This window comes from Pangasianodon hypophthalmus, chromosome 5 (assembly GCF_027358585.1).
Source record: "Pangasianodon hypophthalmus isolate fPanHyp1 chromosome 5, fPanHyp1.pri, whole genome shotgun sequence".
Lineage (NCBI taxonomy): Eukaryota > Metazoa > Chordata > Actinopteri > Siluriformes > Pangasiidae > Pangasianodon > Pangasianodon hypophthalmus.
The window spans coordinates 21,671,148-21,693,459 of NC_069714.1; the positions used below are offsets into that span (position 1 = coordinate 21,671,148).

General features: G+C 36.3%; 3 protein-coding genes across 4 annotated transcripts; 1 reads left to right on the forward strand and 2 right to left on the reverse strand.

The window, feature by feature from the left end:
* The first annotated feature begins 1,044 nt into the window (after window positions 1-1,044).
* Window positions 1,045-13,460, forward strand: abcb11a (ATP-binding cassette, sub-family B (MDR/TAP), member 11a). 2 transcript variants are annotated; one of them, XM_034304691.2, is made up of 27 exons: window positions 1,045-1,173; window positions 2,249-2,352; window positions 2,466-2,478; window positions 2,740-3,036; window positions 3,202-3,286; window positions 3,446-3,579; window positions 4,323-4,494; window positions 4,589-4,713; window positions 4,866-5,040; window positions 5,656-5,769; window positions 5,878-5,988; window positions 6,105-6,230; window positions 6,332-6,535; window positions 6,886-7,056; window positions 7,150-7,351; window positions 7,474-7,555; window positions 7,677-7,794; window positions 7,900-8,064; window positions 8,153-8,257; window positions 8,459-8,620; window positions 8,982-9,185; window positions 9,479-9,720; window positions 9,898-10,054; window positions 11,062-11,259; window positions 11,453-11,659; window positions 11,946-12,092; window positions 12,268-13,460. In XM_034304691.2, exons 2-27 carry the CDS (start codon window positions 2,295-2,297, stop codon window positions 12,466-12,468), a joined length of 3,975 nt encoding a protein of 1,324 aa, XP_034160582.2. In that variant the 5' UTR covers window positions 1,045-1,173; window positions 2,249-2,294; the 3' UTR covers window positions 12,469-13,460. The 2 variants fall into 2 exon arrangements, with proteins under 2 accessions (XP_034160582.2, XP_026768338.3); XM_026912537.3 differs by having other exon boundaries at window positions 1,077-1,173; window positions 2,246-2,352.
* A 748-nt stretch (window positions 13,461-14,208) lies between these two features.
* LOC128318305 (taste receptor type 2 member 114-like) lies at window positions 14,209-15,138 on the reverse strand. The gene has a single exon (XM_053233855.1). It carries the CDS (start codon window positions 15,136-15,138, stop codon window positions 14,209-14,211), a length of 930 nt encoding a protein of 309 aa, XP_053089830.1.
* A 2,044-nt stretch (window positions 15,139-17,182) lies between these two features.
* Window positions 17,183-18,109, reverse strand: LOC128318306 (uncharacterized). Its single transcript, XM_053233856.1, has one exon. It carries the CDS (start codon window positions 18,107-18,109, stop codon window positions 17,183-17,185), a length of 927 nt encoding a protein of 308 aa, XP_053089831.1.
* Between the last annotated feature and the right edge of the window lie 4,203 nt (window positions 18,110-22,312).

Below are 22,312 nucleotides of genomic sequence, written 5' to 3' on the forward strand. Positions count from 1 at the left end.
AAATATCTTTAAAGTTACATTCAAAAAGTCCTTTTTGTATGCAGTTTGTTCACATGATGCCTCACCCTGTACTATTTGATGTTTGCAGCTTTTTATGGCCATATGACATCATACAGCCAGTTTAAACTCATATTAGGATGTTTTATCTTTGGTGATTAACACAAATAAGACCATTGTTGTCCTCCAACGGAAGTTTACAAGTCGAAAAGCCATTCATGGTCTCTATACTTAGTATGTGTAATAAACACCAAAATAAAGCAAAAATTACCCTATTTTTCATCCTTTGGAGATAAAATCAATATTAAGGCTATGCTACACAAACTAAACTAATGCTTTTCCTAAGAACATCAGGTCAAAGTCCATCTAAAACTATCAGTTCTTCAAATCTTCACTGACGCCACAACCTCAAAGGGTGTGATAACTCTGTGTTATCACACCTCCACTACAGTAACTGACACTTGTAGTAGAACAGAAACCACATATATACATACTATATGTATGTAAGTTTGGAAGGATGAGCTTCTCTTTCCCAAAATCATTTACAGACAAATATAAGCCACTATAAAGCATATAATCTTTCTCAAGTAAGACATGGTAAGATAAATTAATTCAATTCAATTTAATTCAAAAGCTTTATTGTCTATCCCAAATAGGGTAGAAAATTGTCTTTAGACAAAAGGCTCAACACACAAACAATACAAATAATCATCACAACAACACTTTACATTACATACACCAGAACTATAATAATACATAAAAAATTCATTTTAAGATCCTATTTAAAATACCAATCGCAGTTGGGATAAAGGTCTTCTTATACTTGGCCCTTTTCACTAAAGGCACTTTATACCGTCTACCAGAGGGAAGTAACTGGAAAGAACTATATCCCAGTATATAATCCCAGTGCAAATCCCTAGTAAATGTAAGTGTAATATACAGTATATTTATACGGTCTGTACTTCACCCCATTTAAACTTTCATTAAGTTAACTCTTTGGTCTTATCTATAGCTTAACAGAGGTAATCTGTTATCACTCTAATAGTGGGGTAGATAGTCAGGGAGGTGTCTATAGGACACTGATTGCACAAATCAGTCTTAAGGAGTTGTAGTCACTGATAGTGACCATAGTCTGTACAGACACTGCTGAGGACTTCAGAGGAAATACAAAAACAGGTGAATATTTTTCTTCTCATCTATCTCATCACACTGTTACATATAACAGATTATAGTATTGCTCCTGGTATCTTGATTCGACCAGTATACATAAATCAGTATTGTTTGCTTTTGAGTGGTGTATGTTAACACAACAGAGATCCATAGAAAGTCAGTGGTAATTTATTTGTTGTCGTCTTAGTAATGTTAATTACCATAGAGAGGTTGGTTTAACTTATACAATGCTTTAACTTATTCAATTTTCTATGAGGCACTTTTCAATGTGTAATTTATGTAATATTAATACATAAAGTTACTATAAGAGTATGAGACATAGACCAATTATTATGAAACAAAGTGAATCCACATTGTTTGCTTGCAATATTTTTAAATGTATAAAAATATATGATTCCTTGAAATATGACTGAGGTTACTGCTGTTAATCAATTTTCACTCTCTAGGGGTCAACAAAGAAGTGTTTTCCGTATTTATGACCTTATTGGGAAAAAAAAATCAAACAAATATTAATGTCTCCAAGACTAAAGTCATTTGGAGATTACTGTAAATTTTATAGGGGGCTATGGGACATTTTATTTTCTGGTAGAGAAGGTAAAATATATTTGGCAAACACAAAGAAATCTAGGCAAGTATATCATTTAAAAATCTTCCCACCATTTACTGTTCACTTTCATAAAGTCTTTTTTTAAGACTTTATGACATTGTAACAAAAAGTCTTTAAAAAAAAGTGCAATGCTGACTAACACCAATTAGAATGATCAGTGGTACCAAATCCATTTTTATGGAATGCTGACATCTACTGGCAAAATATGGGATTGTACTGCACACAATTAAGACCTACATACTGTAGTCTCTAAAATCTTTTTCAGCAAAGCTATATTTCTTTTCTTATATATCTTTTCTTACAGCTTTGGCCTTGGGGTTGTGTATAATGTATATTTTGTGTTTGGTGTTTTGTGTCATTATCTCTGACCAGCACTTTTGACACAAGAACAGTTTTACATATTTAGCATGGATACACAAAATGATTTAACTGTTGATTTAACTGTATGTATGATGCTGGTCTTTGTATCAGTAGGAATATTGATCAGACTGATATGCATAAGGGATATTGATCACTGAACATGAAGAACACTAATCTGAGCACCGATCAGGAACATACAGAAAAATGTCATGATAAAGGTAACGCTTCCACATTTCCAAAACTATATTTCTCTTTCAATATTATTATATAATATTAATATAATATTATATAATATTAATGCATGTAATCTCTTTTTCTTGATATATGGCAGCCACTGAAAGTAGGTGAGTATGAAGCTTTTCCTATACATGATGCCAGTATATACACTCTTAGAAAAAAATTCTTTAAGGGTTCATTGGATAATTAAAGTTTCTTAGCTACTAGGAATCATTTCTATTAGGAAGAGATTTGTTGTAGGGTTCTGTAGGACCATTAAATGTTCCCCCAGAGTCAGCTGAAGAACACTTAAGAGTTCAGATGTTTGAGAGTGTATAGCTGAGCAGTGCTAGCAAAAGTATTAATAGTTGTAATCTTCACATTTCAAGAACTGGTGGTGACAAAAAAGAAGAGAAGGCCCTGAGAGTTGGCTTTTTCCAACTGTTTCGCTTTGCTACATGGCTAGATGTTGTGATGATGGTATTTGGAGGATTGTGTGCGCTTGTCCATGGTGCCGCCTCCCCTCTCATGCTGCTAATCTACAGCAAGATGACTAACACCTTTGTAGCCTATGAGCTGGAGATTCAGGAACTAGCTGATCCCAACAAAATCTGCATCAATAACACTGTCACCTGGACTAATGGGACTGTAGTGGAGCAGGGAGATAATACCACTGTGTATTGTGGGTAAGTGGTATATACCGGGCTACAGTATTGTTTGACTCACGCAAGCAAGCAAGTTGATAATAATATAATAATAAGAGTAAATAATAATAATAATAATAATAATAATAATAAATGAATGAATGACAGATTAATCTAATTATAAATATTTCTTTTTATTTCTTTCAGTGTAGATATTGAGGCACAGATGACCATGTTTGCTTATTATTATGTCGGCATTGGAGTGGGTGTGCTAATTCTTAGTTATTTTCAGGTACAAAAGGAAACATATCCACATTACGAGGATAATAATAATAATAATAATAATAATAATAATAATAATAATAATAATAATATTGTAGTTGTTGTTATGATAAATACCTTTAAGCATGGTACCTTCAAGTCAACAGTATGCATCTTCTGCCCATTTCAGATTGCTCTGTGGGTCACTGCAGCTGCAAGGCAAACACAGAGAATCCGAAAAACATACTTCAGGAAGATCATGAGCATGGAAATCGGATGGTTTGACTGCAATTCTGTTGGAGAGCTGAACACAAGAATATCTGAGTATTATAGATTTTTGTTTAAATTTTGTAAATGAAACATTTTATTCCAGTGAATGACTTTAGACACTAAAGTTTACAGGACACCAACTCACACAGATCAGTATTTGCTATTTGACTCCCACCACTCATATGAATGCAAGATAGGAGTGATTAGAGGACAACAAATCCAGGCTAAAATGTGCTCACCAGCTCTGAGTCCAGAGGCAAGGAGTGCAGACATCTGGGAAAAGTGTCACATGCTTATAGCTACATGAGTTGAGATTTTGTAAATCCAGCACCAAGATTCAACTGATTGAACAGATTTGTACCTTAGAGAAACCAGAGGGTAAATATTTCAGGTTAGACCTCAAGTGTCCAACTGCACCTAAAGGGACAAGGGAAACTACTTTGAGAAACAACTTTGCATTCTGGACAGAGAAACAAAAATGGAACAACTATCTATGAACCACGTATAGGGATGAGAGAACATAGATACCATCTAGTGCCTGCTTACCAATCCAATAGTTTTGGCACAATTCACTCATCATGTTTATTTCATGGTGTCACAATGATTGCACAGCCCAGATTTCCCAGCATACATCAGAAATGATGAGGCCCTTATGGGTGAGAGGTGTCATGTCTTCATGAACTTAAGGCCTAGCCAGTCACCAAAACTTTTTAATCATTTAACATCTAGATTGTAATATGTACCTGTTGCCGCCATAGGTATAATTACACTTATTCTCTCTGTGTATTTTGTTTCAGTGATATTAACAAAGTCAACAATGCTATAGCAGATCAAGTGGCCATCTTTACTGAGAGGATTTCTACATTTATCTTTGGTTTTCTGGTGGGCTTTGTTGGAGGATGGAAGCTAACACTGGTGGTGATTGCAGTAAGCCCTCTGATTGGATTGGCAGCAGGACTCATGGCCATGGTCAGTTATTATTCATTCAACACAGTCTAAACACAGGACAGTTTTGATTATGCATTTCTTATCATTGTAATATTCATAAACTGTGTGTTTGCAGGCAGTTGCAAGGCTGACAGGTCGTGAGTTGCAGGCCTATGCTAAAGCAGGAGCTATAGCTGATGAAGTCCTCTCTGCCATCAGAACAGTCGCAGCATTTGGAGGAGAGGACAAGGAGACAGAAAGGTATAGTATCTCACTGTCTTTCAAATGACAAATTTCAAATGTTCAAATGACTAGCCTGTGCTAGTTTACAATTATCCCTACACTAATAAACCACTCAATGAAGCATATCAATAAGCATATCACGTGGTATGAGTAGTTTGTGTTATCTTCAGATATGACAAAAACCTTGAGGAGGCTCAGACCTGGGGGGTGAAGAAAGGAACGATCATTGGTGTATTTCAGGGTTATCTGTGGTGCATCATCTTCCTCTGTTATGCTCTTGCCTTCTGGTATGGATCCAAGCTTGTCATTGATACTAAGGAGCTCACACCTGGAACCCTCATCCAGGTATGAGCAATTCACAAAAATGTATTATATTGCCAAATCATAGTACAGGAGTTTTACATTTTATTAACGATTCCTTCATATATCAAACCACCTTGACCCACTGTTGTTTGCATGCGTGTAGGGTGAAACACTGGCTTTTTTGCTGTACATATGATTGTTTATTTATTTATTCTATTAATTCATTCATTCATCTTAAGCAATGGCTTTATCCTGGTCAGGGTTGCAGTGGATCCAGAGCCTGGGCATAGGGCAAACTGCATGTATTTCGGAGGTGGGAGGAAACCGGATAACCCAAAGGAGTCCCCTGCAGACCCAGAGAGAACATGCAAAATACATTTACATTTATGGTATTTGGCAGATGCCCTTATCCAGGCCTTGCTCAAGGGTCCAGCAGTGGCAGCATGGTGGTGCTGGGGATTGGACTCATGACCTTCCATTCAGTAGCCCAATGTCTTAACCACTAAGCTACCACTGCCTCTGCAATACCACACAAACAGGATCAAACTGGGAAACCTAGAGCTGTTTAGCGGCACTGCGCTGCTGTGCCACCTTCATTAACTTCAATACTTTTTACGTAAAAACTTGGCAAAAGGTCTGCATATATTGTATTTTCAGGTGTTCTTTGGTGTCCTTATGGGAGCCATGAACCTGGGTCAAGCCTCTCCATGTCTAGAGGCCTTCGCTTCTGGTCGTGCTGCAGCCAAGAGCATCTTTGATACCATTGACAGGGTAAAAGACACAGGGACACAAACAGCTAACTCCTGTTCACAAAAGGAATAAGATACAATCTTATGGCTATATAGGATGATGAGACTGCCAACTTTTCTGCTCACCCAGGTCCCAAAAATTGATTGTTTCTCTGAAGAAGGGCACAAGTTAGAGAGAGTGAAAGGTGACATTGAATTCCATAGTGTTCAGTTCAACTATCCCTCCAGGCCTGAAGTAAAGGTCAGACACCTCAATTTTTGCCCTTTTTTTTAAATATCGCTTTCTCAGCTATTAAAAATGATCAGTTGATATATAAATTACAGTCTTTATATTACATTGCATTTCTATTTTTGTAGATTTTAGATGATTTACACTTACTGGTTAAAGCTGGGGAGACTACAGCATTTGTTGGACCTAGTGGATCTGGAAAAAGTTCAGCAGTCCAACTCATTCAGAGATTTTATGACCCTCAACAAGGAAAGGTAATTCACACCTGTTTAATGGATACATTTATATGAGTGATTATTTCCATAAGTATGTAGACAAGCTAGGTGTTTGTGAGCTGAACTGTCATCACACTTAGGTCACCCTGGATGGCCATGACCTTAGAAGTTTGAATATCCAGTGGCTGCGTTCTCTGATAGGCATTGTAGAGCAGGAACCGGTTCTCTTTGCCACAACTATTGCAGAGAACATCCGTTATGGCCGACCAGGTGTCAGCATGGAGGAGATTATACAGGCTTCTAAAGAGGCCAATGCTTATAACTTTATCATGGACCTGCCACAGGTACCTAAACAATCACACATGATAATTTCCAAGTTAGTAGTATAGCAGTTTGTGTGCAAAAGAACTAATGGATAGTGAGATAATGGCTAGTTAAGACTATTCCACGTGCATTTCTCTGATAGCTTTATCTTACATTAGTAAGCTAACGCAGAAATGCCAGTCTTTGATTTTTTTGTAGACTTATTGTAAACAGTCACAGTTTTCAATGTGTATTGTTGAAACTACAATTAAAACCTTCTTCAGCTTTACAGTAGTAAATTATTATTTGTTATAAAATAGATTTAATTCTGGTTCGTAAGGAAATAGGATACATAGCATTTTTTTCATGACTTGCTGATTTCATGATGCAGACTTTTGATACACTGGTTGGAGAGGGTGGAGGTCAGATGAGTGGTGGGCAGAAGCAGAGGATTGCAATTGCTCGAGCACTGGTCAGAAACCCCAAAATCCTTCTGCTGGACATGGCCACCTCAGCCCTGGACAATGAGAGTGAAGCTGTAGTGCAGGAGGCACTGGACAAGGTAGCAACACGTTTTCAGTGGTATCTGTGGTTTAGGCAGTTCTTTTGTTGCAAAGGAATGTTGTTTTGATATTGACACATTTTTGTTCATCAGGCCCGCATAGGCAGAACCACCATCACTATTGCTCATCGTCTGTCTACAATCCGTAATGCTGATGTTATTGTGGGTTTTGAACATGGCCGTGCAGTGGAGAGGGGCACACACAAAGAATTAATAGACAGACAGGGAGTCTATTTCACTCTTGTTACACTCCAGGAGCAAAAAAGTGAAGCATCCAATCCCCAAACAGACAAAAGTGAGTAGATTATATATGTGATTCCTAATCTGTGATTATATTTTATATGTTGTTGTTGTTGTTGTTGTTGGTGGTGGTGGTGGTGGTATAAGTCCTGTTGGTTCTCTTGATACTCCATTTAGCATCTGAAGCCAGCAATCTTGAGGATGATAGGATTGAGCAGATAACAAGTTTCAGCAGAGAAGGCTATGAGTCAAGTTTAAGGTACAAAACAATCAAACATAATCTTTTCTCAGAATTTTAAATGGCAAAAATATTTGTTTAGCTTCCTTGTAGTAGTAATTCTGTGTATTTAATTTAAAAAAAATAATCCAAATGTCTGCAGGCAATCCTTGCGAATGAGATCACAGTCTCAAATGTCAAACCACTTCATTGATGCTATATCTGGAGCAATTAAACTTGATTCTAACAGCCTTGAAATGAAGGCACTGAGAGAAGAAAAGGTATGTAATGAAAACTATAATGAAATAAATTTGTCAAGGAGTTGTATATTTTGCAAGAAGTTCTGCACTACATTGTTATTATTATTATTATTATTATTATTATAGAAAATTGATGATGCTGTGGACAAGCGGACTAAATCAGCATCAGTGGCTCGAATTCTGAAGTACAACCAGCCTGAATGGCCGTATATGTTGCTCGGCTCTTTAGCAGCAGCCATAAATGGATCTGTCAACCCCATGTACGCCCTCTTATTCAGCCAGATTATAGGGGTGAGAGACTATTTAAATGCTTGGAAAGAACATTTTGAGGTTGTAAACTTTTGTGTTCATGTAAATAATACCGTTCATTTTTATGCAGACATTTGGTATAAGAGACCTGGATGAACAAAGAGAACAAATTAATGGGATTTGTGTTCTCTTTGTCTCTGTGGGAGTTATGAGTTTCTTCTCACAGTTCCTGCAAGTATGGTTCTTCTGTCTTTATTATTTATGTACATATTATTTATTGTATACACACTTATTGAACCCTTTATGCTTTAAAAAAAATAAATAAAAAATAAATATAAAAGATACTATGTCTGGTCATATGAGAATCATATAATATTTTTATTACATTATAAATGAAATCTACTTTTCTGAGCTAAAGTGTATGTATATTTTGCAGGGGTATTCTTTTGCTAAGTCTGGTGAGCTACTGACTCGTAGGCTAAGGAAGATTGGTTTCCAGGCTATGCTCAGACAGGAAATCGGATGGTTTGATGATCCTACTAACAGCCCTGGAGCTCTTACTACTAGACTGGCTACTGATGCATCCATGGTGCAAGGGGTTAGTATGCCTGCGAAAGCCTAGAAACCCTGTAAAGCCTGGGCTAGGTTAGCTGGACCTGCTTTGTGCATAACTCAATAACATTTTTGCAGCACAACAGAGCCCCACTGGTGACATCCCTTTTTAATAAAAATAGTGTGTGGTCACAACTTATAATTTCCTAGACTTATTGATCGTTCTCATGCCTTACTAAGTCATGGCCACACATTAGGATCCCATTCCCACACATGAATGAGTTGTAGCCATGCATTATTTTTTATTAAGAAGGGATGTCACCACAATGGATACAACCCAATACAACATATTGCAGGTTACACAGAATGCAAAAAATGAATGAATTACAATATCCTATCTGTTTCAGGCTACTGGTTCTCAGATCGGCATGATTGTGAACTCTCTGACAAACGTTGGAGCCTCATTTATTATTGCATACTACTTCAGCTGGAAGCTAAGTTTGGTGGTGACATGCTTCCTTCCTCTTATTGGCCTCTCTGGTGTCTTCCAAGCTAAAATGCTGACTGGCTTCGCTAATGAGGATAAGAAAGCAATGGAGATGGCAGGACAGGTAAAGTACCAATAATAATGTGTAGCACTTACTTAGCATTTAGCCTTAACAAGAGTGTGCAGAGCTTCAACAGCTTCATCCATAACTGTTAAAAATCTAAAATACAAAATATTTTTGATTTGTTTCACCGTTTTCTTGGTCACTGCACAAACTCATTTGACTTGTTCATAGTATTAATGTCTTTATTTTTATTCTAGAATAGTAACATAGTAAAAATGAAGAAAATGCTTCAGGTGTGTTAAAATTTTTTGACTAATAGTATATAATGACTGTGGGTCTATCTGATACTACAGGTGTCCAGTGAAGCTATGGCCAACATCAGGACCGTTGCAGGACTAGCTAAAGAGAAACAGTTTGTGGCTCTGTATGAGCAGCAGCTGGATGCACCTTACAAAGCAGCCAAGAAGAAGGCTAACGTCTATGCCATCTGCTTTGCCTTTGCCCAGTGTGTTATCTTCATGGCATATGCAGCCTCATTTAGATATGGTGGCTATTTGGTTAATTTTGAGGGTCTGCACTATGTGGTTGTTTTCAGGTGAGTTCTAATAAATATTAACAATGTACACTATAACCTGTTCATAGTGTTACTGTTATTGTAACTTAGGTAGTTGGTATAGGTTACGTGCACTGAAATATTGTACTTTATATAATCAAAGGTATAAAATATGTATTGTCAATCATGTTTATTAAGCCCATGTGTTTAATCTCCTAGAGTAATCACTGCCCTTGTAATCAGTGGCACAGCTCTTGGAAGAGCTTCATCTTTTACTCCAGACTATGCCAAAGCCAAAATTGCTGCTGCCCAGTTCTTCAAATTACTTGACAGAGTCCCTAAAATCAGCACTAGTCAGATGGAGGGAAGAAGATGGGTAAGAAATAAAGAGATGTTGTATATTTTTATATAGATATACAGAGTCTTCTTTATATACTCTGTGTGTTTATAGGTTAATAACTAATTGAGATTTTTTTTTAAATTTATATTACTAAATATAAAATACTGTATATACCTTTGGATATATGTAGTGTATATGCCTATACCAAAGGCATGGCATTAATGTTGGTCCCCCCCTTTGCTGTTATAATAACCTCCACTCTTCTGGGAAGGCTTTCCAGATTTTAGAGTGTGGCTGTGGGGATTGGTCCATTCAGCCACAAAGGCATTAGTGAGTTCAGGCACTGATGTCGGGAAAGGAGGCCTGGAGTGCAATCACCATTCCAATTCACCCCAACGGTGTTTGATGGTTTTAAGGTCAGGGCTCTGTACAGGCTACTTGAGTGCTTCCAAACCAACCTTGGCAAACCATGTCTTCATGGGCCTTGCTTTGTGCACAGGAGCATTGTCATGCTGGAACAGGTTTGAGCCTCTTAGTTCCAGTGAAGTGAAATTGTAATGCTATAGCATAGAAAGGCATTCTTGAAAATAATGTGCAACTTTGTGGTGAAAGTTTGGGGAAGGCCCACATATGGGAGTCATGGTCAGATGTCCACATACTTTATAAATCTGGAATGGGCTGTTCAACAAGCACATATGGGTGTGATGGACAGCTGTCCACAAACCTTTGGCCATATAGTATACAGTATATACATACATATATATATATATATCCACATATATTCTGTAGCATGCATTTTTGCTCAAAAAAAAACAACAAAAACAACAACAACAACAACAACAAAACATCAGAGAGAACCTTATAATTCCAAGGTCTCTAAATGTTTGTTTTCTGCCACAACCTCTAAAAAACACACCAGTCACATCACGTTTTTCTTGCCAGTCACATCACGTTTTTCTTTCCAGTCACATACCTTTTTCTTGCCAGTCACATCACGCCATTTTGTAATATATAAGTTAATATCCTCTCCTTGTCTGTTGCAGGATAACTTTAAAGGTAGGATTGAGTTCAAAAACTGCAGGTTTACTTATCCAAGCCGGCCTAACATCCAGGTGCTGAGGGGACTGGAGGTGGAAGTGAACCCTGGCCAGACTCTTGCCTTTGTGGGCAGTAGCGGTTGTGGCAAGAGCACAAGCGTTCAACTCCTGGAAAGATTCTATGACCCAGACCAGGGCCAAGTGGTGAGAACCCACAAACTTACTGCTCAGCAAGACTTGCATACACCTAGCTCTACTTTTGTACAGGATATTCCTTTTTGGCAGTCCAGGACTTGGCTTGAAATATTTCAGCATTTTTTTTTTGAGGTTGTTGAGATTAGCAACAAAATATCTGATTACCTAATTGACAATTATGCATATTTCCTTACTCTGACAGCTGATAGATGGAAACCCTTCCCATGAAATTAATATACCGTTCCTGAGGTCTCAGATTGGAATTGTATCTCAGGAGCCTGTGCTTTTTGACTGTACAATAGCAGAAAACATCCAGTATGGAGCTAACTCACAGTCCATCACCATGGAGGAGGTCATAGAGGCTTCCAAGAAGGCTTATCTGCATGACTTTGTGATGAATCTACCTGATGTGAGTACAACAAAAATCATTTTTATTCTAATCACATGCATAAAAGCACATCATAATTTAGGCCATAATTTAAACATTTGTTAATAAATAAACAACAAAAGCTCTTCTACATGTGCAGTGACGTGACCTAAAAGTTAAACAGTGAGGAGAAATTTTGAGGTGGAAATTTTGAAACCTGCATGTTAGACTGACAGTTTGAATGGATCTGTGCTGAACAGTAGATAAAATAATGACATCCTAATGAACAAAATGACACCCTCTTGTCTTCACTGTGGTTGATTCACAGAAATATGAGACTCAGGTTGGAGCACAGGGTTCTCAGCTTTCTAGAGGGCAGAAGCAGCGTATTGCGATTGCTCGTGCCATTATCAGAAACCCAAAAATCCTGCTGCTGGATGAGGCTACCTCTGCCCTAGACACAGAAAGTGAGAAGGTATCAAGACCATATCCAAACTAACTGTTTGGCTTACTGGGTTTTTCTTTGGACATTTTTTGCTTTATCTATAATACATTACTTATTTAATGAAGATAAAACATATCACCAGAGGACAAGTGATTATTGAACTCCCTCTAACACAGTTAACAATTAACCCTTTCACTTCCTGCAGACAGTTCAGGCAGCGCTGGATGAAGCTCGATGTGGCCGCACCTGCATTGTGATTGCACACAGACTCTCCACCATTCAAACTGCTGATGTCATTGCAGTGATGTCTCAAGGCATTGTCATTGAGAAAGGAACACATGAAGAGCTTATGGCTAAGAAAGGAGCCTATCACAAGCTGGTTACTACAGGCGCACCCATAAGTTAAAAATTATATTGTAGAATGACGAAGTAGACCTTTATGTTTAGTCATGTCCTAACAGGATTTGCACTGATCTGGAGGAACTGTTTTTTTCCCCACAGTACACTCTATTTGTCCAGCATTGTATTATAGGCAGAGTATGGAATATATGACATCACTGGCAGATTTCTCTTAATTACCCCCAATAACAACTCTGTACTCTGTTATTTTTCTATAATTAATATTTCAGTAGAGGTCAGGGGGTTTCTTCTTTCTGATACACTAAATTGAGGCATCCTGTATGAGTTAGGACTTCAATCTAATCAAACATAGAGAATTTCTTTTATTATAAACATGTAAATAAAAAAGAGAAAACCTTGTCTTTGTATTACTATTTTGACATGAGGATATTTTTTTATATCTTTGTTAAAACTCTACGTAAAGCAGTGTATAAATCTTCCAGTTAAAAATCAGACACAATAGCTTTGGTGCCTCATTGAGTAAAAAGAATAAGGGATGGATTTGCAGAACATAAACAATATCGCTAGCAAACAATCTTTGAAAAGACAGAGGTATGGAGCATTAAGAAAGGTAGTTGTAAAGGGAGAATGGAGAAAAGGAGGGATTGAATGTTGAGAGAGAGAAAGAAGTAAGGAGTACGTACAGAAAGGCTTCTAACTTTATATCTGGGTTTTTTTTTTTTTTTGCTCAGTTTTCAAACTTCTAGCTTTGTTACAATGCTGAGTGACCATGACATCATGTGGTTTATTGTGAAATCCTAAAAACTATCTTCACTACTGTTTATGATGTTAATTTAACTGAGTGTTTTCTTACAGCTCAAGATATCATTATCCAATTGCTCTTTTCTCTGTTATGTCCTGTTTGTGTGTGATGGTTATTTGTTTGTAATTTATCGGTTTACTCTTATTGGACTCTGTAAAGCAGCTTTGAACTTGAGAAATGTGCTATATAATTTAAACTTGCTATATAAATAAAATTATTCTTAACATTACATGAAACCATCCCCACATTCCTGACAATGTTCATACATGTAATACAGCCTACAATTCTGGTATAGGCTATACGGTACTTCATTGCTTCCTGAAGTTTTAAGAAGAGTAGCAGAAAAACCCTGCTCTTTTTAAAGTAAACTTATATATTACACTTATATATCCTTTTTCTTGGAGTTGTCAAAACTATTAGACATCACCCTCAAGATAACACGTTGTTGCAAGGTTTAAACCCTACTGAAAATTTTTGATGTGAAATGAAGAGGGCAGTCCACATGCACAAGTTTCGTGGACAAATCATCCAAGAAATCAAGCATGAAAAAGAGATCAGGATCCCAGGAAATTCCAGAATTTCTAAAAATATATGATATGTATTCCTTTATTTACAAAATTACAAAATACAAACCAAATAATAGATAGTTGATTGTTCTAAACAATCTTGATATTATAATTTCCCAATATTTCCTATTTAACAGTTCATAATTCTATGAAATCATACAATGAAACAGAATTACAAATATGTCAGTGAAAATTAATTGTGAGAATAAACATTCATACATGCACTTTTCTATTTTTAATTATTCTTTGCTCATTTATAGTAGATAACAGGGACACTGCAACAAAAGACATCAAGTGAAAATATCTTGAATATAATGTAATATACTGAATATATTTAACTAATATTTCTCATTATGAGATTTGACTGTTCAGTTATTTAACATAGTCAACTATAAGAAAGGTGGACGCTATCACTGTTTCAGTTAGATAACAAAGTAACAGTTTGACGGCACTTTTGCCAAACTTTAAAAACACGATTACGAAATATTGTCTGGCCAACACACAAGTTAATGGTTGTTCCAAAAGAATATAAACAGACTACAGTGCAACCAATATAGCTATAAAAATCAATATTTTGATTACCCAACAATTCAAACAATTCTCTCACTATCATCCAGACTAAGCAAAGGAAGAAAAGGAAAGTCTGAATGATGCCTGTGAGTGTCACTCTCATCTGTCTCTGGAGGCGAGGAGATGAAAAGGAGCTGCTGCTTCCCTCTATGCTCTTCACGTGTTTCCGCAGGTAAAGAATAGTCGCACAGCTTGATGTCAACATCACACAAAGACAGAGCAATAAGTATCCACACCTTAACCACGTGTCTACCAATATACAATCATACAGTCTGTCAAGTTTTGCCGATGTTTCATTCCATTGTGTTGTGAAGAATTCGCTGTTATACAGCTGATCAAAAAATGCACAAAATGCAATATTTTCAGAGAATCCAAAGAGGAAGAAAATTTTCTCTGCTATCATAAAAGAGTATATGGACAATCGGATGTTTCTCTTCAAATAGATGAAGACAGAGTACTGAGCAGGAACAATCTGATAGTAGTAGAAGACATTCAGCCAAAGGGATGAGGTTGCACTGGTCTTCATAGTTAAAAAGAGTATTTCTTCTATAACAACATAAACCAAAAAACCTGAATAGCGATTAACAATGCTGAACAGAAAAATACAGACATGAAAAGTGATGTTGCACCCAACAAGTGTTCCCAGTAAAACATTAAGAGGTTGTTTCAGATGCTCTGTCCCTTGCTCTTGAAAGCACATACAGAAGATTAAAAAAATATTTACAAGAATGGTAACAGTGGAGACAGGAATGTATAGCAGAAAATCTAAAGAAGCCATCAAGGTACTTGCAAAAAATTCTGAGCATCAAATAGAGCGGATTTGCTTGTATTGTCTTTCTAAATTGCAATGGGTATGTGTCTTTTATGCTCTCTGCAGATTCCCCAATTTTCATTTGTCTTCTCTGGATGCAATGGTAATGTATGAAATCGAATGATTACGTAAAGTAGCTCATGTCCCTGAGCTATGAAAACAACTGATGTATCAGTTTTCATTACATCTGTATTTACAATGCAAATAACTGGAAGACGCAATGGCAACTCTAGTTTATTTTCCATGTCATGGTTTACCACAGTTTAAACTGAACAGAATCATTTGTTTTCATGCTGTTTATTCTCACAAAACTGAAGATTTTGATATGATTGTAATCCCCACCCTTGTCTCCTTTAAATTGTTCTTTAGGTTTGTGCCTCACACCTACTGGTTACCTGTGATGCCATAGTACAGATTTACCTCACATTTATAGTATATAAAGGACAATATAAAAATATATTGCCTCAGCTGAGATTTTACATTATGCTGGAATGAAAAAGGGTAACATGCAACCTGAACATCTTATTAGCATACTTTGATCTAATCAAAGATGAGACACAATGAAAAGGCACTTTAGTAGTTCAGTAGAGAGTTGGGGTGTATGGAAAAAAAAATGAAAACAAAAGGAAGATAAATGAAAGGGCCTCAGTATCCGCAAATCATTGTTTTCAAAAAGACAACTGTGTAGCTAAAGCTGCAACATTTCTAGGAACCCTTAAGGGGGTCATATGTACTAGTCTAGGCAGACAATACTATGGACAGTACTGTGGAGGTTTTCCGTCAGCCTCACAGAACTGTGAGTGACATTGAGGTGGACGAGCAAGCTCTGGAAATGGGCACACACTTTGTCTCCGAGAGCTGCCCACTAAGAGTGTGCCTACTTTTTGTGCTGGAGTCCCTTTAGGGCCCTCCTTATAAGCCTGTGCATGAAGCTGAACTGAAATGGGTGTCTGAAAACCTTGAAAATGGCCAATCCAATCTGAGCCGCCCGAAACAGGTCTGTTAATCACTATTACTGCTTTACCCAAGCAACATTTCCTTTTTTTTATTTTAACAAAAAAAAAAAAATCTTTGCACTGTAGCTTTCATTTTTATCAGTAATATTAAGTAGTAAATGTGTCAAGCTTGATCTTTAACCACCACGTGTAGTACATAAACTTTTACCACTGACAAGAATTTTGACTTATTTATCTGATAAAATGACTAAAATATTATCGGTTAGGTATTATTACCAATAATATTATTGGTGTTAGGTTAAAAAATGCCGTAGAAATTATTTTAATGACTGAAGGAAACATGGGCATTGGGACAAATCAGAAGTGCTAAATCTGTATTTATTTCCAACTGTAAAACGTAAAGGTACTTTATATGTCAGGTTCTTGGAAATCACACTGAATGTATATTTTATAGATTATCAAACCTTATACAGTCAAAACTAGCTTGATCTGAAGCACTGACAAAGTGCCTTTGCAATTTGTATGTTTACAAATAATGACATGTATAAGTAAATTCCCAGATGTTTAAAAGATTTTAATGAACAAAAGAAGGCCTATCTTTTCCAGGCTGGAAAGAAAAAGAAAGAGGAGGAAAGAAATGAGAAAGAGGAAAGAAAAAGTTATTTTGCTGTATATACTGTATACAGACATTTTACAATTTCCCATATTAGCCAGTTATTTAAATAGTTATGCTATTTAAAATGTTTTATTGGCCATTCTGTACAAACAAAGCACTTTATAGTTCAGTTCTTTGAAATTATCCTAAAATTGAATCACAAAGTTATTTTGTAATGGGTATCTTTACAAAAAGTGACTAGTTACCTGAATATTTATAATAATATGAAAATGATTGTATGTAACTAAACAGAAATGTAAGTCTGACAGACTAAAACCAATTTTATGTGCGTAAATAATCAGTTAGACACACAAGCACACACACAGTTTATTATTAAGTGGATAACGTAAATGCCTTTTAATAGATAAAAATGACTAGATATGTCAGTATTAATACAGATTTAATTAGATAAGAAAGTAAGTGACTGAAGGCATTGTTGGTAAACTTTAACCACACAGCTACGAAATATTGTTTGGCCAACACATAAGTTAATGGTTGTTCCAAGAGAGTAGAAACAGCCAACAGTACCATAAATGTAAGCATATAAATTAATATATTGAGGGAGTAAGTCATCCACTATCATCCAGACTAAACAAAAGAAAGAAAGGAGAGTCTGAATGATGCCTGTGATTTTCACTCTCATCTGTCTTTTGACACGAGCAGACGAGAAATTGCTTCCCTCCATGCTTTTCATGTGTTTCTGTAGGTAGAGAATTGTCACGCAGTTTGATGTCAACATCACAAATAGACAGAGCAATAAATAACCACACCGTATCCAGCTGTCTATCGCAAAAACAACTTGCAGTGTATCCATTTTGGCATTCTGTGTTTCATTAAATTGAGTGTATGTTGTATTGTGGTCATTTTCACAAAAAAGCTCAGCATGTACTGCAGAACATGTAATGCCTGCAGAGAACCCAATCAGGAAGAAGATTTTATCTGCTATCAGAGCTGAGTATATGAAGAATCTGTTGTTCCTCTTCAAACAAATGAACACAGAATGGTTAGCAGGAACAATCTGGCAGTAGTAGAACACATTCAGCCAAAAGGATGAGGTTACACTGGACCTCATAGTAAAATAAGCCAATTGTATTATGATAAAATAACTCATAAAACCTGAGGAAAAACTCATGATTGCACAGGTCAGATTGCAGAGTTGAAGAGTGATGCTGCAGCCAACCAGTGTTCCCAGCAAAACATTAAGTGGTTGTTTCAGCCGCCTTGTTCTTTGCTGTGGAAAGAACATACAGAAGACTAAAAAAATATTCATAAGTAAGCCAATAACAGAGAGAAGGATGATCACAAAATTAAAAGGTAAGTAATCCATCAGAATAATGCTTAAAAAATTCTGAGAATCACAGAACTCAATTTTGTTTTTTGTGTCTATGAACTACAAAGGCTAAGTGTCTGTTATATATGCGCTCTGCAGTTCAGAAGACCCACCCTCAGAATAAGCATTCACTGGGGTAGTGCTGACAAAGTATAGTCTGCCTCACATTACAGGGACAGGGTATAAGTTAAGGATACTATTAAACAGTACTATTATCTGGTATGCTTCTAAATCTGTAGTCTGCCAAGTATGATGTTTAAGTGACTACATTTTTTTATTACTTAGACCTCTAGACAAGAGATCCTCTTCAACAAGCCATGTAATACTTCCTTTTTAATAGCCCAACAGATACATTCATTATTAATACATTCTATAAAAATACATTATCATGTCATTTTTCTTCTTGAATGTAGTTTGATTCTGTTAGAAATATAACGCACTGTGAATTTCAACTATTACCCAACGACAATGTTATGCGTCTATGTAGTAATTCGTAGTATGTAGTATTCTTTGCAAGATAATAACATTTAACTTTCAATAAACATTAGTATAATTACCCACTACAATTTTACACCACTTTTTTTGCATGCAAAAGCGTGTCAGTTTCCATTCTATCTGCATTTACAATGCAAATAATTTACACTGGTAAGACACAATGATACCTCTAATTTATTTTCCATGTCATACTGCAAGAGCAATTTGAACTGCACTTGCTTTCACAACTTTTATTATCTTGGTTGATACATTTGTCCATGATTGTTACTTTTGAATTGCTCTAGAGGCTTCTCTGCTACTCTCTGGATACCAGTAATGTCATGGTGTATACAGACTTACTTCGTACATTTACAATGGAAGAGACACATAACACCACCCCAGGGTTATAAGGCAATCTTTGGCAAACACTTCTGATTCACTTACCTATTCCTCAGGATGTAAACACTTCAAGATCACTTATTCCTTGCAAAGTCTTGCCAAACAATTTGTGTAAGTTCTGAGGCTTGTTAAACTTTTGATTATTTATGCTGTGTTTATTGTTAATTTACTCTTTTGTCTTTTGACCTTTTGATGGTACCATGACTACTCATGCTCTGACAACTGTCTGGTTAACATTAATTTGGCTTGGACTTAAAGTGCCTCTGCATATGGATCTCCTCTCTCTCTCTCTCTCTCTCTCTCTCTCTCTCTCTCTCTCTCTCTCTCTCTCCTCTCCCTCTCTCTCTCTCTCTCTGAATCTGGTCTGTTACAGCCAGGTTTAGATAACCCTGAGGGTAGGTGTAGTGCCATTTATAGCTTGGAAGTGGCAACATAAAAATAGATAAAACATAATAGAACACATCTATTATGTTTTCATAAAACATAGATTGAGGCGTGCCATGACAAATTCAGTTTTTAGATTATGGTGAAAAGTAACAGCTAACCAGGAAAAGAACGTTTAACCAGTTTGGCTTATAAGCATACTCTAATATCATTGAAGAACTGATTAGTCACAGTGAGTGTAGTTCTTAATCAAGGTGTGTGAGGAGTGGGCTTTTGAGGCCTGGAATATGAAGGGGAAATTTTTCTACTTAATCCTTGCTGTGTAAGGAAGAATAAAGACTAAAGACAAGTATTCGAAAGTTATTTATATTCCAGACATTATTCAGCTGAAATAACTTGTTGCAGGATTCCCTTTTTCAGGAACATAAAGCAGATACAGTAGTTTGTTGGAGCTGTTTAAGTCGAGGAAGGGCTTAATGAATTGACAGACATGATCAAATTGTCTGTTATATGAAATAAACACTTTGCATATAATTAGAAACATGATTTTAAGCGCATAAAGAGGACACATTATTCAGCTGAACTAAACAGAAAACTACACAGCCAAAAACAACTTTGATTCGGTTAAGTGTAAACACAAAACTGCAGCTATCTGTTGACAAATGAATATACACTATAGGATTGTTTTCACTCTTGCAGAACTGACCTCAGCATGTTCGCAATATGATGCAAATGCATAGGGTACATAATGAACATGATGTACCTGCCTTTGAAGTATTATGTAAATAATGTGGATAGCCACCAAACAAATTTTTTGTCTTTGCTATTAAAATTTTTTCAATTTTTGTATACTACACACAGTTTCATTAGTTACGATACTACCAGAATGCTTCTTACTGTAAAGCAGAATAGATTTTCTTTTCCATGCTGAAAGTAAAAATTATCATTGACTATGAATGTTTTCTGGAATTTTCCCTTTCAAACTCTGGTGGAGACTGTTTTCAGAAAAACTACCGTCTGGTTTGCTGTAATAATTAATGCCCTTGTGACATTGCATCGGTGTAACAACATACAGTACGTACCAGTCAAAACTGGAACACCAACTTAAAACCAGATGCTCCGTGTTTATTGAGGCAAGTAGTATAACAAAAACCAATTTCTTTTATTATGTGTGTACTAAGAAAAATATACAGTCTGATAACAAAGGAAAAAGCAACGTAAAGTGTCTTTGTAAGGTGTTGGGCCACCTTACAAAGACACTTTACAAGTCTCTGGAAGTGACTTTACAAGAAAAAAGACTTTACAAGTATCTGGAAGTGTACTGGAGGGATGAACGCTGTTCTTCCAAGAGATATTCCCTCAATAAGTTTTTTCATGTTTGGTGGAGGAGAGCACTAACACGTCAGTCACGTCAGCATTGTCATCCTGGACCAGCTTCATCGCAAAATAAAGGTGATCAGTCAGAATTACATTGTATTTAACAATACACATACAGTCTCACACAACCAAAGGAAGACATGTCACAATCCACTAGGTAGAGCTACACTATATGGCCAAAAGTTAGTGGACACCTGACCATCACACCCATATGTGAGTCTTCCCCAAACTGTTGCCACAATATTAGAAGCACACAGTTGTCTAGGATGTCTTCGTATGCTGTAGCATTGCAGTTTCCCTTCACTGGAACTAAGGGGGTCAAATCTGTTCCAGCATGACAATGCCCCTGTGCACACAGCGAGCTCCATGAAGACATGGTTTGCCAAATCAGTTCTGAAACAGATGATAACCTGGTCTGAGGAAGCCATCTCAGCACTTCAGGACTGCTTTGAATACACAGACAGGAATATGTTCAGAGAGGCAGCTACATACCACAGCACCACAGACTTGGATGAATACACCGCATCAGTGACTGGATACATCAGCAAGTGCATACACAAGAGTGTGAGACGAGTGCAGAACAGTAAATACAAATGAATTTGGAATAAATAAAAAGCTGTATAAATTTACAAGTAACAGAGCATCATTAGTGTGTCAATGTGAATAAAACAAATGAGGTATGGATGTGCAGAGTATAGATAGCAACCAATATTCTTGGCTAGCAGAGGAGAGGAGAGAACAGATAGAGGGACTGAGCATTTGGAAAGGATATGTTATGTAATGTTATGTAACATTTGGTAATATTATACTTGAGAATAACCATTCATTGACAAGTGAGAAGTGTCTGTTCAGTGTCTAAATTTTTATCAGAATATATGATTGAAAAAATTGCCTGACTGCTTTGTTTGTTAGTCCAATGGAAATATCCCATTTCAAATTGTGCAGTCATGACTGCTGCATTCAGGTATCAACAGAAGCTTATCAGTAGGCTGTATAACAGATGGTGAAACACTAAATATGACTTTTTTCTTTGATTATAATATATCAAAAATAAGTATGATTTTTTTTTTTTTTTTTTTTTTTTTTTTTGCTTTTTGCAGTTATTCGGAAACAAGAAATATACAGCCATTTCCCTCCCACTTTTAGACTTCACTTTTAATGTTATCTATAGTCTGACAAAAACATAGCTTATTTTTCTCTCTTTTTTATCAGACAGTTATTCAGAAATAACTCGGATAAAATATAACTGAAAAACATTATTTCTAAAATATTTATATATATAACCAACAAATTTCCGTTTTTTACCACCAGAAAGGTGAAAGGTCACGCTGTAAGTCACATGTTGTGAGCAAATACCAAGCATGTAAACACAAGCAAACCAAGCAAACTCAACGCAGGTCCTTGGAATGTGACCTTTTAAAAGCTGTGGATTTTAATTACATTTACATTTTAATTATCAGACCAGACACAAAAAGCTCTTTTGGTAAGACACTCTTTTTTTTAAAACATAGCCTATGTGTTTGTGCTGTTGTACCAATAAGTCTTATTTACAATGAACTTAAATTT